The sequence below is a fragment of the Rhineura floridana genome, chromosome 3, assembly GCF_030035675.1.
Source record: "Rhineura floridana isolate rRhiFlo1 chromosome 3, rRhiFlo1.hap2, whole genome shotgun sequence".
NCBI lineage: Eukaryota > Metazoa > Chordata > Lepidosauria > Squamata > Rhineuridae > Rhineura > Rhineura floridana.
In genome coordinates, this window is record NC_084482.1 from 203552249 (window position 1) to 203570613 (window position 18365).

Sequence of the window (18365 nt, forward strand, 5' to 3'; positions counted from 1 at the left end):
AGCAGTGAGGAAGCTCAGGACTTGCTAGCCTGGCGTCTTCTTCCATCTACACTCCACCCCCACCCCCCAATCTCTCTTTCCAAGATGCTGTGGCAGTTGAGGGCTTCCCCCATCCATCATGCCCAAATGCATGCACGCCTGCAGATGCTTGCAAGAGAGGCAGGTGTGTGTGCTGATCAGTGCTGATGGTCATCCCAAGGCCTGAAAGCACTGACCCCCCCAATCTATCCACACTTTTGTCTTCACAATCTAGCATCCCCACCATGACCACGTTGCTGCTTCTTTATTATTATAACAGCTCAGCAGGTTGGCTGAGGTTCACATACTGCAGCTAAAATGTATTTATTTATTTAATCATTATTGCATTTATACCCCACCTTTCCCCCAAGTTGCTCAAGATGGTGCATACAGTCCCCCCCCGTTTCCATTGTATCTTTATACCAAGCCTGTGATTCATGTCAGGCTGAGAGACTATGTCTGGTCCAAGGTCACCCAGTGGGCTTCAGGGGTGGGTGGGATTTGAACCTGACTCTTAGTCCAACACTGTAACTCACTGGTGTTGGGAGACAGGACTGTACATCTTCAGATGGGGGGGGGATACCAATTTGATGGGACCTTTGCATTAAGAAAAGAAAGAAACACCTCCCTGTCTGCAGGGAGCTTTTTATGGAAAGGGATATTTGGAGATGTGATTGTGCCACGCACCATTTTGTTCAATTAACAGAGACTAAAATTACAATTAGCATGGGTGGGTCATGAAATTTTCTGAGCTTACAAAGAGGCTCCCGTACTCATAATGGTTGGGAACCAAATGCACTACACCACGCCAGCTCTCAGTGGATGGAAGATAAAGAGGTTCCCAATTCCTGGGTAAGAGACAAGATGGTTTTTACCTTCAGCTCTGTTCAGAGGACAGGATTCAACCCATCCTAATGGGGAACACTTTTTTTGTAAAATCCGCTGTGCAAGCAACCAGTCTGTCTGGTTATAGTGCATCCATTCTGAAATTCAGTGCATTCCTTTAAAGGGAATCCTGTCAAAGAGGATTAGACAAATTCATGGAGGATAAGGCTATCAGTGGCTACTGCCCTGTGCCCCTTAAGCCAGCCTGCTGCCCTCCAGCACAGTGGGAGATACTGTCCCTTCATCAGAGTCGAAGAATGATTCAACAGGTTTTCTCAGCTTCTGTATCTGGAGAAGTGCCATTGTGTCCTTCACCTCAGGCAACAAATTGTCTTGACACAGCCTTGGCTTGGAGGGAGCGTGGTCTTGCCATTGCTGCTCCATCCCAGGAGGCAAAATATCTTGGACTCAGTCTGCACACACAGAAAGAGGGGGGAATATTTTTTCAGCCCAAGGGCCGCATCTCCTTGTGGGCAACCTTCTGAGGGCCACATGCCAGTGGTGGGCAAAACTGGACCAAGCAACAAATGTGAATTTTACCTTTGTAAAGTAGACTAGTTTACACACACACATTCTCTCTCTCCACCGAAGGCAGGTCCTAAGCTTAAGACCACTCTCCCCACTTGTGATTCCCAGCAACTGGTATTCAGAGGGATATATACTGCCTCTGATCCTGGAGGCAATATAGCTATGGGAAAAATGAATGTCCGAACAGGACTTCTGGGGGTTCAGTTTCTTTGTGTGTGGACATGGAAGAAAAGAAATTCACTCTGTGCACTTTCTCCACACGACTCATAATTTTATAAACATCTATCATCTCCCCAATTACTTTTTTTACCAAAATTAAAAAGCTCCAAGTGCTTAAGGGTATCTTCACAAAGGAGGTGCCCTAACATCCCTAACTAAAATTGCTGTCTTGGCCTGAGAGACAGTGGGGTTTATCAGAATGTATGGCATCCTGGCATCAAGGTTATATTCAGCTGCCTTTTTTGTTTGAGAGAAGGCCAATCCTAAAGGTGGTCACATCTGGATAAACTATTTTTGTTTTGTTTTGGCGATTACAAATCAAAGTTGGAATGAACCTCAAAGATCATCAAGTCCAGCCTCCCCGAACCTATTGCCCTCCAGATGTTTTGGACTACAGCCCCCATCAGCCCCAGCCAATGGTCAGGGCTTATGGGAGTTGTAGTCCAGCAACATCTGGAGTAAGGATGTGGAATATTTTTTCTCCTGGCGGCCCAGATGCGCATTTCCCCTATCCCTCACGGGTGATGTCAGATGATGAGCCTCTTTGAATGCACATTCCCTCCACTTGAGCTGTGGTTTCGAAGCAAACTGCTTCCTGCTCCTGCAGCAAGGTGCACTCCCACTGCCCATCAGCAGACATGTGGCAGGAGCACACCTTGCACCATCGAAGGAACAAGTGGGAGCTCACTTTATGCTCCCAGTTGCTCCTTCTCAAGCCACATCAGTACCTGTCCCACAGTTCAGGTCACACAGGATTTCAGGTGTGGAGCAGGTGGGAATGGTTTGTCAGGAATGGCCTGGTGGGCCAAAGTTGGCCCCTGGGCCTGAGATTCCCTACCCTGGATCTAGAGGGTCACAGGTTTCCTGCCCATGACCTAGGTGAATTTATTCTAGTCCAAACCCCCGCCCATGCAGGAATTCCAATGCTGCAGCTTCGCTGCTCAGTGGCCATCCAGCCCCTATTAAAAAAAACGATAACCAACTCACAGTAAAAGCTCAGTATGGATCAATGGGCATGGGGACATTATGATAAAAATGAGTGAAAATGTTAAACTTGAGATTCAGTATGTTAGAGATCTTGGCTGAAATACCAGTCCTGTGAGGTACAGACAACTTTCCCTCCAGATTGTGCCACAAGCACAATTGCTTCTAAAAATCCTTCCCATCCACCTCCCTCATGGGGTAAAACACTGTGATAAAATCTATAGGTTCTTCCTGAATATACAGTCACTTAAGAAGACATTCTGAAATAAGATTTTCTGAGACAGACTGGCAGTGTTTGGACTAAACCATCAGCCTTCCCCAACCTGATGCCCTTCAAACCATGGTTTCTGATCTTGCTTCCCTAAACCAAGGATTGGGCACCTGTGACCCTTTAGGTGTTGTTGGACTCCAACTCCCATCATCCCTGACCAGCATCTGGAAGGCCACAAAGCCATTGTTAAGATTAACCAAAATTCTGGATCATGGGAAATCTGTTGCTCTTCTTTAGAAGGACCCAATCAGTTCCACTTCTTTGATTATTAAACTGTCCCCTACCCATGGACACACTATGGAGGGCTCTCTAGCCCGTGTGGCTCCTTTCATGTTTGATAAGGAGCCATTTGTGACTGAAACCTCTGTCACAGAAGGTGCATTTATATGGCCTCTCCCCTGTGTGGATCCTCTCATGTCTGATAAGGTCCGAACGCTCAAAGAAGGTCTTCCCACAATGACAGCATTTGTGGGTTTTTTCTGCCAAATGGATGCGCAGGTGCCTCATAAGGTGGTCTTTGCGGCTGAGACTCTTCCCACACTTGGGGCACTGAAATGGAGTCTCCTGAGTGTGGGTTCTTTTATGTTTCGGAAGGCCCAAGTCCTCCCTGAACCCTTCATCAGGAATAGAGTGGGCCTCCCCTTTGTACCACACTAGACTTTCAGCAAAGGCCTTATTGGCCACAGCAGGGGCAGATTTCCTTGGTCTGTTCTTTGGGAGCTTTCGTTCCTGACTCTTTGAGCTGTGCTGGTCCTCAGAGGCTTTCCCTTCTTCCGGGTCCTGTGAAATGCTCTCCGTCACTTTCCTTTGGAAGGCCTCATCAAGCTCTACCATCGCAGCACTTTCCCGGTGACTGCTCTTCTCCTCACACTCACTCATTTCCATGTAATCTTTGGGTATGAAACAAAAGAGAAATGCTGTCATGATTTTGGCTAGAGGATCTTGTCCTGGCTGAAGTTCTCCCTCATCCCTTAAGACAAGGGTGGAGGGGGCTAACCCCTCATTTGGGGGCCTGAATGGGTGATAAACCCCTCCCGTATCAGCTGAGGGGGACTGCACACCTCTGTGTGCATGCGTGGGCCCATGCATGCGTATGCAGGCAAGACTGCGTGAGAGAGTGTGGGGTGGCCACATCCACAACTGGCATGTGTCCCCCACAAGGGATGTCCATGGGTGAATGTGGCCCTTAGGCCAAAAAAGAAAAAGAGGTTAGTCATCTTTGCTTTAAGACCTGCGAGCAAGATCCCGAAACAAGTTGCATCTCACTGAGAGGCGGTTTCTGCATGGGCCTGGACCACAGTATTCTCCGTGACTGCACTGTGGTTGTGGAGCTCCTTGCAAGGTAGCCCATCAAAACCCAACCCCAGGGCTATTCAGCTGATTAAATCCGCCAAGCGATTCCCTCAGCGGGGATGAGCACACTAGCTCAGCACCCCTCCCATCGCTGTCCTTGTCGCCCTGCGCAATTGGGAGGAAAACATCTGCAGTGTGGGAGGCTGCTCAGATCACAAGGGCTCCTCACACTGAGCACACTGCCTCGGACGGCGGAGGTAGAACATAGCCATCGTGGCTACTAGCCACTGAAAGCCTCATAATGAAGGATACAAGGGTATCAACGGCTACTAGCCAATTTTTTTGGGGGGGGGCACTGTGTTTGATGTATGATGGCTACGTGGCTCAGAATCAAAAATGGAAAGAGTGCTCTCGCACTCAGGTCCTACCAGCCGGCTTCTCCTAGGCATCTGGTGGACCGCTTTGCTGCCCTGGGCTCCTTCTGGGAGGAAGGGCGGGATATAAATTTAATAAATAAAATAAATATGAGGACAGAGTGCTGGACTAAATGGCCCTCTCACCTGATCCAACAGGGCTTTTCTTGCAATTTAGAACCCGGAAGTTCAGGGTTCCAAAGCCTTGGAGCAGCCAATATTTCGGCATAAGCATCCCTTACCCCCAAACATCTTGGTAGTCCCATCATGCTCTCGCTTGACCTCCCTTTGTCGTTCACTTTCTCCTGAGCCAGATGCATCCAGCTGTGCCTCCAAGGAGCTTGCGGCTGCCTCTTCCAGTAGAGTCAGCATCTGAAAGAGCACGGAAGATCCCTTTGACAGCACGGAGAATAGGGAGGTGGCTGACATGAAGCCCTCCAGAAATGGCTGAAACGACAACTCAGCTTCGGCCAGCTCCTCCAGTGGTCAGGAATTTTATTTATTTACTTACTTAATTGTTTTATTCTGTTAATGAACTGCTTCACATTAGATATCTCAAAGCAATTTCACAGTAAAAACATCAACAATTAAAAACAATTCCACATGTAAAAATAATTTCAAATCCAATACAGCTTGGGCGGGGAACCTCTAGCTCATAGGCCAATCTTGGCCCATCAGGGGGTCCAATTCCCCCCAAACCATGCCCACTGTGAATATGTCAGCAGATGGAGAGAGGGGCAGGGTTCAGTCCCGCTGGATACTACAGACCCCTGCACAAAGCAGGATTGAAGTCTCTGCTCATCAGCTGGTGAGAGTTCAATCCTGCTGGCACAACAGGCCTCTTCCACCACCCTGTCAGTCAACTTTGACAGGTGGGCAGGGCCCCCACAGATCAGTCACCCAATGCCATCATGATGTCAGATTTGGCCCATGGGGTGGGGGGACAAAGGTCTCCACTTAAAAGGCTTGTTGAAAAAGGAAGGCCTTGAAGAGACACCAAAAAGCCAGTGGCCATCTGATATGTAACGGGAGGGAATTTCAAAGGGTAGGTGCCACTTCACTACAGGCCCAATTCCTGTATCATATGGAATGGACCTCCTGATGAGATGGTATTTGCAAGACACTCTCCTGCAGATCATTGCACATATAAGGGGATATATAAAGATGATCATTTTAGGGATGATGGGAGCTGTAGTTCAGCAACATATTGGGGACAGACAGGCACAGGTTAGTCACCTCTGCACAGAAGGACAAGACAGGGGATATGAATGCCACACTGTGCCTTGTGTCTTAGTAAGCCACCTTTACCCAGTTGACAGAGTTGGTGCTTACTTACAGGGTTCACACTACATCCTACTACTGACCCCGGGCCCCTCACAATGGCTCGGACAAAACCTGCTCACCTCTCGTTCCTGTCCTTTGGCCTCCTGTTCCATCTGCAGGAAATCCTCAGCCAGGGCCACTGCCAAAGCACAGGACTCTGGGCCCCGTTCCCTCACCCAGTTCTGGATCTCCAGGGGCAGGACGGTCAGGAACTGCTCCAAGATCAGCAGCTCCAGGATCTGCTCCTTGGTGTTTCGCTCCACCTTCAGCCACCCGTGGCAAAGTTCCCGGAGCCGGCTATAAGCCCCTCGTGGCCCCTCAGCCTCCTGGTAGCAGAAACGCCTGAAGTGCTGGCGCTGGTGCTCCCTCCTCATGGCGTCCCTCTGCAAGATGGCTGCTTTCACCTTCCCATAATCCTCTCTGTCTCTGGCCTCCAGCCTAATAAAGGCCTGCTCGGCTTCCCCTCTGAGGGCTGGCAAGAGTCGGGTCGCCCACTCCCCCTTAGGCCACTGGCAGGCTTCAGCCACTTGCTCAAAGGAGCCCAGGAAGGCTTTCGTGTCATCCCATGGTCTGGGCTCCTCCAGCAACTGTGGGGCTGCCCAGTGGGACTGGGGAGATTCCACAGTCTTCAGGAACTCCTGCCATTGCGCTTCCCAGTGCTGGTGAAATGGCTCCTGTTTAACCAGCTGCGCCCCAGGTATTCTCTGAAGGACTTCTTTGATACTTCCAGCCTGGAGACTGTGAGGGTCTTGTCTGACACCCTGAGGTCTATCCCCTTGCGTACACCCTTGTGGCTCTTGCACCTCCATTTTCATTGCTGACCAATTCCACAGGAAGAATCTCACACACCTCTCTAAAAAACAAATAAACAGGGATCCTTTTTATTTTCCACGTTTGCACGAGAAATCCACTTCTTTCCAGCTTACCGTTACAAGAATTCTGTAACTAAGAAATAGTGCCGAAGTGTGCTTATTTCTCCCCCTCCTTCCTCCCTACCCCTTCTCCTTTTGTGTCATGTCTTTTAGACTGTAAGCCTGAAGGCAGGGACTGTCTTATCCATGACATCTGTAAGCTACTCTCAGAGCTTTTTATTTGACTGCAGAGCAAGGTAAAAGTGGTTTAAAGAAACCAACCAGGAATTGTGGTTTGCTGCTCCTAAACGACCCACTATCAGCAAGCCAAACCAAAGTTTCCTGGTTTATTTCTGCTGCTTGTGCCGGGGAAGAGCAAAGTTAAAGTGATCATGTACCATCACTCTGCACAACAAGCAAGACAGTATGGCTTCCCACTCATTACGGGCAAATGCAGCCATTCTATCACAAACTGTCCTGTGCGCTAGGGAACGGGCAGGGAATTATCTGGGAGCACCAGGTGCTTTTTGAAGCCGCTCGGATGTGACCCCCCTGATCTCTCCTGGATGGGAGACCCCCGGGAGTCCAGCCAACCTGCTTGAGCTTTTACAGCAGGGGTTGGGAACCTGAGGCCCTCCAGAGACAGCCAGACTGCAACTCCCATCAGCCTTGACCACTGGCCATGCTGGCAGGGGCTGATGGGAGTTGGAGTCCAACAACGTCCAGAGGGCCACAGGTTCCCCAATCCCTGTTTTAAGGAAGGAGCAGGAGAGACACATAACGGGATAAAGACATTTCTCTCCTACGCATCGCCAAGTCAATTCCCTCCTGCCCTGAACAAACTGGGGGAAAGGGACTGCTGTTTGTTTCCTCGTCTTTGGCATTGCTTTCTGGCACTTTTGCCACAACCCCTTTTAGTCCCCCTAGCCAAGCATAATAAGCGTAAGTCCTTGTCCTACTATATTACATTTTTTTGTAAGCATCACGCTACCCAGGAAAGCTTCATCACAGCCGCATGCGGGTTGTGTGGCGCTTACAGGTGAAACGGGCAAGGTGAGACAAACGGTGGCGGCAAGGGGGGGAGGGGAGGTGCTACTGAGTGGGCAGACGGGTGGGCAGGCAGCAGCAGCAGCAGCAAGGTGAGTGGTAGAGGCAGGGCTGTTGCAAATGCTTGGGGGAATGGTTTAGGGAGATCCCTGGGAGCAGGGGAAGGTTTGGCAACCCATGGAGGGGGCGGGGGGAGGTTTGGTGACCCACGGAGGGGGCAGAGGGGGGAGGTTTGGTGACCCACGGAGGGGGCAGAGGGGGCAGCTTCAGTGACCTGTGTGGGAGGGAAGGGGATGGGGGGAGCTTTAGCGCCCTGTGTGTGTGTGTGGTGCTCTGGCGACCCGTGTGGAGTTGGGGTTGGGATGGTGAGGGGATGGATGGAGAGCTAAGGGGTGCCTAGCGGAGGCAGTGGGGGAAGGCTTGGGGTGCTGTAGGAGGGTTGGCAAGCAAAGTGAGCAGGGGCAGCAGCCTCTACTTGCTGCACTAAATGCATACTCTGCTCATCGTTTCCCACGCCTCTGGTTCTGCTTCTTTACACCAGGGAAGCCTCCTTACACCAGGTCAAACCATTCGTCCATCAAGTCTAGCATTGTCAGCTCTGACCAGCAGCAGCTCTCCAGGCTGAAGATGATGTTTTTCATAGCCAGTTACCCACAATCCCTTTTGCTAGAGATGCCAGGGATTGAATCGGGGATCTTGGACGTGCAAACCCCTTCACACTATCACTGAGGCATGGTCCCTTCCTTCTTCCGCTGTCTCCCCAGTGTCAAATTTTAGATTGTAGGCTCCTCGGACAGGGACCTGTCTTCTTTTGTGTCGAAGAGTACCACGTGCATTAATGGGGTGTCCACCAATGTGGGTGTGCACACGGAAATAAACAAATACTACCTTGTTTAAAACAGGGCAAGGAGGCCACAAGACAAAACATAAAAGCAGCACCTGACAATCCTTTCCCACAAAGAAAGCTGCCTTCTAACTGAGTCAGACCATTGGTCCAGCTTACTCAGTATTGCCTACACTGACTGGCAGCGGCACTCCGGGGTTTCAGGCAGGGGCTGTCTCTCTCGCTCTCCCAGCCCTACCTGGAGATGCCAGGGATTGAACCTGGGACCTTCTGCATGCAAAGCAGATGCTCAGCCACTGACCTACAGGCCTTCCCAAAAATAAATCTGCGTGCTGCAATGAATGCAGTATTAGGAAAGCGTTCTCCCAGCAGCCCACCTCTCTGCTCCACTCCAGATTCCCCTGTTCTTCTCCCTCCTCTGTTCTCAGGGCTAGGAAATTCATAGAGCCAGAGGAAGTGGGGACCAAAGGCTAACAAACAGCCTCAACTACTGGTATGAAATTGAAAGTAGCTCGGGCTTGCTTATGGATGCAAAGTGGCATCACTTTGTCCCTTGGCAAGTCTGTGTTGACAATCTTACACCCCCATAGACATTTTTAAAGCAACAACAAAATATATCTGTTCTGCCTCTATGCTGTATACCCATTGCATTGAAAATTAGAACGGGGAGGGGGGGAATCCATTCAGGTGACTACCGGAAATTATCACGAGGAATGCATAGTAACTATACTCCCTTTGGGGTACTTCGAAGCTACCATAACTCCTCCCCTAACAGGAAAGGAGCTTTTGCTGTCGTGCATGCTTCCCGTCTTTTATCCTTGCTTGGTCTCTCTAGGAAAAAAACACTCTGTGAATTTAACCCTCTGCAAAGAAAAATACATATTTTTCTATCAATGCAGTGGTTCCTAAGAGAAAAAGAGGAAGATGGAATCAAGCCTATTGCCATCCTGTGCACATCTACTCAGAAGTAAGCCAGCCCCACTGAGTTCAATGGGACTCCTTCCCAGGTGACTATACGACTACAGCCTAAGGCCAATTTACCAGGATCTAAGTCCCATTGAACTCAATGAGACATACTTCTGAGTAGACATGAATAGGACTGCCCTGACTCCATTCTGTATGGGGAACCTTTAGCCCTCCAGATGTTGCTGAACTACAACACCCATCCATCCCTGGGCATTAGCCATGCTTGCTGGGGCACATGGGGCCAGCAGTTCAGCAACATCTAATGAGCCAAAGGTTCCCTACGCCTGCTGTCACTCATCAATGAGATTCAGCAGTAAACAAAGATAAAGGGGGCAGCGATGGGACGGGAGGAGGAAAGTGGGGGTCAATCAAGTTGGACCAGTTCTCCGGTCCCTGGAGCCAGAGCTATCGCTTGATGTGTTCATGCGTAAAAGTCTGTGTATGCGATCAAGATGATGGAGGACACATCTTCAGGTGTTTCCCAAACAGTGGGCCTTGGGGCCAACAGTTGGTCTCAGGTAGGGATACAAGGATTTGTCCATTTTGGATGTCAGTTTCTCATTTTTTCCAATCTTAAATTTTGTTCTCTATGTTTCTGTAGCAATTTGCAAATTTAAAAAAAAATCCTCCTGAAAATTCTCCAGCATTTTAGTATTTCTTGTACTAAACACAGTTTGGTATGCTTTTTTGACTAATGTACACATTTTTGCAAGCAGTTTCTCCTAATGTAATGCATTTTTGTATGTTATTTTCACTCATATGTTCATTTTTTTATGCACATTTTCCCCTACTATACTCATTTTTGCAATCACTGCTTGGAGGCAGTTTATCATAGTGGTTAGAGTGCTGGACAAAGGCCTAGGAGACCAGGATTTGAATCCCCATTCAACCATGATGCTCACTGGCCTCAGACCAGTCATTGCCTCTCAGCCGAACCTACCTCGCAGGGTTGTTGTGGGGGTTAAATGGGGAGGGGGAGAACTATGTACACCACCTTGAGCTCCTTGGAGAAAAGGCGTGATATCAATGCAACAAATAAAAAATAAATAGTTGGAGAACTAAATTTGGATAAGTGTTACTTTTGAAGTATGGCTGTGTTTTGGTTCTCATGTTTCAGAAAGTGCAGATTCGATAAATTCAGCATTAAATGCGAACTGAGTTGAATTTTTTGGCCATCCCTATCTCAGGGCACTTTCAGGCGAGCCTCTATACCCCAGCCTGCCCAGTGGCCTTCTCACTTGCATGCCTCATCCCCTAGCCATGCCGCAGTGGTCTGGCTGGGCCAGAGCCAGCACCTTCTTGCATCCTGAGTAAAGGTGGCTGGGAGGAAGAAGAGTTCAGGGGTGGGGTGGGGAGGGAGGAAGGAAGGAGGATCTCCCTCCTCTGAGGAGAAAAGGCTGGAGGAGGTGTTGAAGGAAATTAGAAAGTGAGATAAAAAGGTAAAGGTGTCCCCGCACTTGTAGTGCAAGTCGTTTCCGACTCTTAGGGTGATGTCTTGCGATGTTTACTAGGCAGACTGTATATATGGGGTGGGATTGCCAGTTCCTTCCCCGGCCTTTCTTAACCCCCAAGCATGTGCCGGGTACTCATTTTACCAACCACGGATGGATGGAAGGCTGAGTGAACCTCGACCCCTTTTACCGGAGATTCGACTTCCTCCTTCCGTTGGAATCAAACTCCGGCAGTGAGGAGAGCTTCGGCTGCATTACCGCCACTTACCACTCTGCGCCACGGAGGATCTTCATGCCACGGAGGAAAGTGAGATAGATGGTTAATATTTATAACAATAATTACACATTGGGGATAGAAAGGAAGAGGATAAGAGAGGAAAGCTGTTACAGAGGGAAGAAGTGAATGCAAAAGGGGCAGGGAGAAGGGATAAAGGAAACAGACTAGGGGGAGGGGAAATGAGATATAAGTTGAGTATGAAAAGAGAATGGGAGGAGAAGTTACAGGAAATGAGTAAAAATACTTTGAGAGTCATGTGGGTTGTGCTGCCTACAGGGGAAGGCTGAATCATGATACCTCCAGAGCAAATGGCTGTATTTAGCTTGAGGAAAGCTGAGCTGTGGAACTCCTTGCCCCACCAAAATCACTGTGGAAAAGCATTTTGCAATTTCCAAACATGGATTAGGTATCAGTCAAAAATTATGTCAGTAATTGCCAAACTGTGCCTCTATCTGCCACCATTTTGTGACTGGCTCTGCCCCTACATACCGTTTTGGGATTGGTGGGCCTCAGTAATTTGCAGCCATCTCAAGTGGGTGCTGGCGATAGAAAGTTTGAGAACCCCTGCTTTAAAACAACATCAGCAAGTACAGAAAGGTAGTGTAGCAAGTGTGTGTGTGTGTATTTGCCAAAAATGTGGGGGAATAAATGGAGCTTTTTTCAGACAAGAGGGACTAGACGGGCAAGGCGTGTGAAATGGCTTAAGGCAGCTGCCTATGTACCCATCACCACCAGGAGGCCTCCATGAAGTCTTTCTGCAGTGCCCCTTGCCTGAGAGGCTTACCTGGGAAATTATCTCTGTCTGTAGAGATCATGACTAATGCTGTTTTCTCTTGTCTGCCCAGACTGGGGAAGACTTCTGGTTTGGGAATCACCTGTCCTCCTTTGGAGTGGAGACAGAATGGAGGAACTGAGAGAAAAGAGGCATTTCTGTTACAAGTGGAGAAGGGTAAAGAGAAACGAATTCTGGATACACCCAATCTTTTTTTTGGGGGGGTGGCAGTGGTGTACTTATGCTCAAGATATTTACCTGAGAAATCAATGGTCCAATAATTCTTCTCCAAAACTTTCCAGTACATGGGACTTTGAATGGGATTGAGCACCAACCTTTCCACTGGGTCCAACAAGACAGTCACACCCTTAAAATCAACTGTCGCCTGAAACTGGAAAAGCATTCCCTGCTCAGAATACAGAATCATAGACAGGTCACATCCACACTGTACAAACTAGTTTGCTAAAAGTGCTGGGAATTGTAGCTCTGTGAGAGAGAATCTACAGTTCCCAGGATTCCTCAGCAGACGCCGTGTGCTTTAAATTTATGGTGTGACCTCATTTTTAGTGAAACCAAAAAATTAAGGACCCCACAACTGGCTTTAATGAACATCTTTTCAAACCCGGAAACCTAGGGAATTAAAAGGTCTTTCAAAATCAAACACATTTGTACCACATGTGTGTGATCTTATTAGTTTTATCCATACAAAAGAAAATAGACACCTTCTGCCTGTCATGTTAAACAAGGATTTGAAATGCATAATAATCCCTGTGTTCCTGTTTCCTTTGCTTTTTTATTACATATGGTTTTGTCTCCACTTTCCTTTTAAGAAGCTGTTGGATTTTTGTTTATTTTTATTTCCATTTTGTATTAACATGTATTTAGTTACAAAATAATACAAAAACCCTATTAACTCCCTTTCCCTCCCTTTCCCCAACCCCTATCACCCCCTTCTCTCCCTTTCCCCTAATGACTATTAACTTTCAAGATTTTATTTTGTAGTTTTCTTCTCTGAGAAACTTCCATTCTTAAGATATCCACAACGATCTGAAAGGATAGGGCACTGGTCCCAAACTAGTGTCTGATGTAGCAGCCAAGATAAAAGGCCACCAATCCGCTTCAAAAGAGTCCTTATTTTTCTTTTTTCCTTCCGTCATTCTTATTTTCTGTGTTAACTTCTCTAATACAGCGATTTCCCATAGTTTCTTTTGCCAGGTTTGCAATGTTAAACCGTCCAGAGATTTCCAATATTTGGCAATCATCAATCTGGCTGCCGCCAGCATAAATCCTATAAAACTTTTATATTGTAGATTTGTGTTTTGTCCCATAAAAATGTTCAATAAAGCTAATTGTTTTGTCAATTTCTGTATTTCTTCCCACACCTCCTGCCAAAAACCCGAGTTAATCACATTCCCACCACATGTGTAAATTTGAGCCTTGTACTTCGCATCCTCTCCAACACTTTTATGTGCTATTTTTAGAGATCCGTGCTAAATACAGGGGGGTTAAATACTATTTTTGTATTACTTTTAGGGCTGTTTCTCTATAGGAAGTCAAAATAGATCTATATGGGAATTTTGTCCACATATTCCAGTCCTCTTCTTCAATCTGGCATTTCAGGTCTGATACCCATGCTTGTTTTAAAATTGAGTTGGAACCCATATCCTTATTTACAAAAAATCTATGTAATTTTGAAATCACCCCCTTTTCCATTCCCTCCATACTTAACATTAGTTTCTCCCCTTCTGTTAATTGTCTAGTACCCTGCATTATAATATGATTATGTATTATGATACCACTTTATACAGTCATGGCTTCTCCCAAAGCATCCTGTGAGCTGTAGTTTGTAAAGTGCAGAGTGCCAAGTTCAGACTCCTGACTAAATCAGCCAATTTCCATGACTGTTTGGAGAATTAGGGGCAAGTACTTCCAGGTCAAAGGGCATGACTGGTTGCCAGGCAGGTTTATGTTGGTCAGTGACGCAGGCTGTGAGACTCACAGACAAGGTTTTTAGCAGAGAGAGAGAAACCTGAAGCAGAAGGGTTAAGCTGTGAGAACAGAGTGCCAGACTATCAAGGTCAGTGGCTGGCTGAGAATGTGATAAGGTGGGAAACTGGCAGGAACTCAGAGTGGGGGAAGAAATGTCCATGGAGTGAGCTGTGTCTAATGTCTTTGCCTAGTAAAGACTCTTACAAGTAACTTGCCTGGCCTGTCTTATTCCTGTTCTAAACGGCTCTTGGATTCAAACCACGTTTGACCTATTCACGCAATCGCCAACAGGGGTTATGGGCCCAGCTTATCAGGCGTGGTAGCGGGTTCGAGAGCCGGTGAAGTGGCGTTGTTGCAGAGAGAAACAAAGCGCAAGTAAGAGGCAAGTAAGAGTGGGCAACATGGCTGTAAATCTGTCTTCCGGGATGCCGATGGAGAGGCTGAATGCTGTAAATTACTCCAGCTGGAAGTGGAGAATGAGAGCAGTTCTGATTAAAGAGGATTTGAATGATGTCATGGAAAACCCCCCTCCGGCAGCTCCTTCAGCAGCGTGGCTGAAGAAAGATGAGAAAGCGAAGGCTTTTATTACTCTGGGGCTATCAGATTCACAACTGTTGCTGGTGAGTAATGAGCTGACAGCTAATCAGATGTGGGAAAAGTTAAGAGCCGCGCATGTACAGCAAACTGCGGGAAGCAGGCTGTGTTTAGCACGGAAGCTTTATCAGATGCGTTTTACAGATGATGTGACTATGGAAGAGCATTTGGCTGAATTTCGTAGATTAAATGCTGAGCTCCAAGATCGAGGCGTGCATCATAATGACCTGCAGATGGTTTATCTCCTGTTATCTTCATTGGATCAAAAATGGGAAGTGCTGGTCTCTAGCCTGGAAACCCAACCTGATGGGAATCTGACTTTGGACTTTGTGGAACAGAAACTTCAACAAGAGTGGAATAGGAGGCAAGAGAATAAGAAAATAGAATTAAAAGAGACTGAGACTGTGTCTGTACAACACCAAAATCAAAGAAGCAGGGAAGAGACTAAAACATGTTATTTTTGTGGATCACGTGGGCATATACAGAGACATTGTTTAAAGAAGAGGAATAACAGAAACTTTGAAAGTCAGAGAGCAAGCGTGAACTTTGTTTCTAAGGAGAGCAATAAACTGATTAACTCTAAATGGCTTCTTGACAGTGGAGCGTCTAATTGCCTAATCACAGACTCTAGTTTATTTTACACTTCAAAGCCGACGCAGGAGAAGCTTTATCTGGCTGACGGATCGACTCAGGACGCGATTGCAACAGGCACGCTGAAGATGGGTAATTTGGGAATTTTAACAGATGTATTATTGATTTCTGGTTTAAAATATAACATTCTATCAGTGAGAAAATTGGCTCAAATAGGTTGCAAAGTTACATTTGAAGGGGATAGATGTTTTGTGAGAAAAGATGGTGAAATATGCATGCAAGGGAAATTACAGAATAAAATGTTTATGGTTGAGTGCAAGCTTGATAAACACATGTGTGCTTGGATAGCAGTAAATAAAGAGAAACATGATAATTGTGTCCATGAATGGCACAGAAAACTGGCACACACACATTTCCAAAAGATACAAAACACCCCAAAGCATAGTCAAGATTTGAAATTAACACACTGTGAGCATGTGGATGAGTGTGAGGTATGTTATAAAACAAAAATGACTGTGAATCCAGTAAATAAGAGCTGTGAAAGCACGACTTCTGAACCCTATCAGCTCATACATGTGGATTTAGCTGGACCTTTTCAGTGCTCAAAAGGTGGAGCAAGGTTTTATTTAGTGATTGTGGATGATTTCTCCAGATTTACACATGTGTTCTTATTGAAAAAGAAAAGTGATGCAGAAGAGAAATTAAAGGCATTCATACAGAGAACAGAAACACAACATGGGGTTGTTATCAAAAATATCAGATCAGATAGAGGTGGTGAATTTACCAGTAATTCATTTAAAACATATTTGGAAAAGAAGGGGATAATTCAAAGTCTCACTGCTCCCTTCAGCCCATCCTCCAACGGAACGGCAGAGAGGAGGAACCGATCATTGCAGGATTCATTGAGAGCAATGTTAGCAGATGCTGATATGAATAACACTTATTGGGGTGAATGTATTCTGTACACTGTTTATATTCAGAACCGCCTTATGCACAGAACAATAGGCATGTCTCCCTATGAGAAACTGACTGGAAGAAAACCCAGGGTGAAACACATAGAACGTTTTGGAGCAAAATGCTGGGTACATGTTGCAAAACAGTCAAGAGCGCAGGCAGGACACATTTTGGGATTTCAGAATTCATATTATAGAGTTTGGTTGCCTGAGAAACAACAAGTAGTGTTAAGCAGAAACATAAAGGTGATAGATAAACCTTGGAGAGACAGTCAAACAGTTATCCTAGATAGTGAAAGCAAGCAGGAAGCTACGGATGTTCCTTTTGGACAACAAATTCCATTAAAAACTGCTTTAACAGATTTAATACACAGTGGCAAACGTACTGTTAAAAGACTGAGAGGTGAAGACATAACAACACATGATACAGAAATGCCAAGTACTAGTGGTGCAGGTCCGAATAAAATTGAAAGTGAAGAAGAAATGGAAATAGATAATGTCAGGAAATCAGAGAGAAAAACGAAAGGTCAACCTCCTCAGAGATTTGCATTTAATGTTACACAACAGAATAATGAGACAGATGAAATTCCAGTAGAATGGGAAAAAGAGGGACCAATAGATAAAGAAACAATGGATCTAATGTGGAAGTTTTGTGTTGAGGAATGAAATAAATGTATTATCAAATGAAAGTGAACAAACATGAATCTGTGAAACTTGTGTAAATAAAGAATAAAGAGAAACTGAACTGAACTGTAAATGTAAACTGTAAGAAAACAAACTGAAATGTATTTGTAATGAAAAGTTAATGTTGTAGAAATGTAATAATTGTAACATGAAGTTTTGAAGTCTGTAAGTCTCAGGTGGGGGCTGTTGGTCAGTGACGCAGGCTGTGAGACTCACAGACAAGGTTTTTAGCAGAGAGAGAGAAACCTGAAGCAGAAGGGTTAAGCTGTGAGAACAGAGTGCCAGACTATCAAGGTCAGTGGCTGGCTGAGAGTGTGATAAGGTGGGAAACTGGCAGGAACTCAGAGTGGGGGAAGAAATGTCCATGGAGTGAGCTGTGTCTAATGTCTTTGCCTAGTAAAGACTCTTACAAGTAACTTGCCTGGCCTGTCTTATTCCTGTTCTAAACGGCTCTTGGATTCAAACCACGTTTGACCTATTCACGCAATCGCCAACAGTTTATTGCTAAGGTCCTGTCAGCCTCAAAGGGAGAAGATCCTAAACTAAGCTAGCTTTAATTACCTCCTCCCTTTTATTTATCATTTCATTGGCCTGTTGCAATTGCCTTATTTTAGTGGGTGCCTTGTAATACTAAATCAACATTGATTTAATTTTTTAAAAACTTGTGAAAATGGGGGGATGTAAAAGTCATTTTTATTTTAATAAGGTGCCTTACAATAAATCAACATTTATCTATTTTAAAACTTGTGAAAATAAGGGGGAGAAATGTAAAGGAGAGCAAGGTTCTTGCCATTTCAACACATATTGTAAAACTAAGGTGCCCAAATGCAAAGGACAGCATGTTTTCTGCAATTTTAAGCCTTGTGGAGAGAAAGGAAAGTTTCTTCCAAATTTAATATTCCATCTTTTGGACATTAATCATCAAGAGGCCTCTGCCCTCTGCAGTTTCCAAACAGTGGTATTCAGAAGCACACTGCCTCTGACCATGGCAGAAATGCAATGAACAGAATTTAAAACTGGGAAAATGAGAAACTTGGAGAACCAGAATGGACAGATTTGCCCAGCCCTACTTTATTTATTTATTTATTTATTAAATTTATACCCCGCCTTATGGCCAAAAGGCCCTCAAGGCGGCTTACAAAGAAAACATGAATATAACAATACATCAATAGAACATAATACATCAATAAAATAATACAATTCCCAAAATTAAATAACAATTCTAAAAATTAAATAACAAATAGCATACTTACTTCTGAGTAAACACGCACAGGATTCTGCTGCTGCCATCCTTTCTTATGATACCGTTCCAATGAAGATGGCATCGCCTAGGAACATCCAGATTGGCCGTTGTTAGTGTTGCTGCTGTTAGGTTGCCAGTTTCTGAAAAGATATTCCCAAGGTTCTGCAAG

General features: G+C 45.9%; 1 protein-coding gene across 5 annotated transcripts; it reads right to left on the reverse strand.

Annotated features, from left to right (window-relative positions):
• Positions 1-1644: 1644 nt before the first annotated feature.
• On the reverse strand, positions 1645-11882 carry LOC133381200 (zinc finger and SCAN domain-containing protein 16-like). Of its 5 annotated transcripts, none has more exons than XM_061619913.1 (4): positions 11362-11882; positions 6015-6787; positions 4854-4983; positions 1645-3795 (listed from the first exon to the last, which is right to left on the reverse strand). In XM_061619913.1, the coding sequence occupies exons 2-4, from the start codon at positions 6747-6749 to the stop codon at positions 3215-3217; spliced, it is 1446 nt and encodes a 481-aa protein (XP_061475897.1). In that variant the 5' UTR covers positions 6750-6787; positions 11362-11882; the 3' UTR covers positions 1645-3214. The 5 variants fall into 5 exon arrangements, with proteins under 5 accessions (XP_061475897.1, XP_061475896.1, XP_061475898.1 ...); XM_061619912.1 differs by lacking the exon at positions 11362-11882 and adding an exon at positions 9054-9245; XM_061619914.1 differs by lacking the exon at positions 11362-11882 and adding an exon at positions 8915-9025.
• Positions 11883-18365: the final 6483 nt, after the last annotated feature.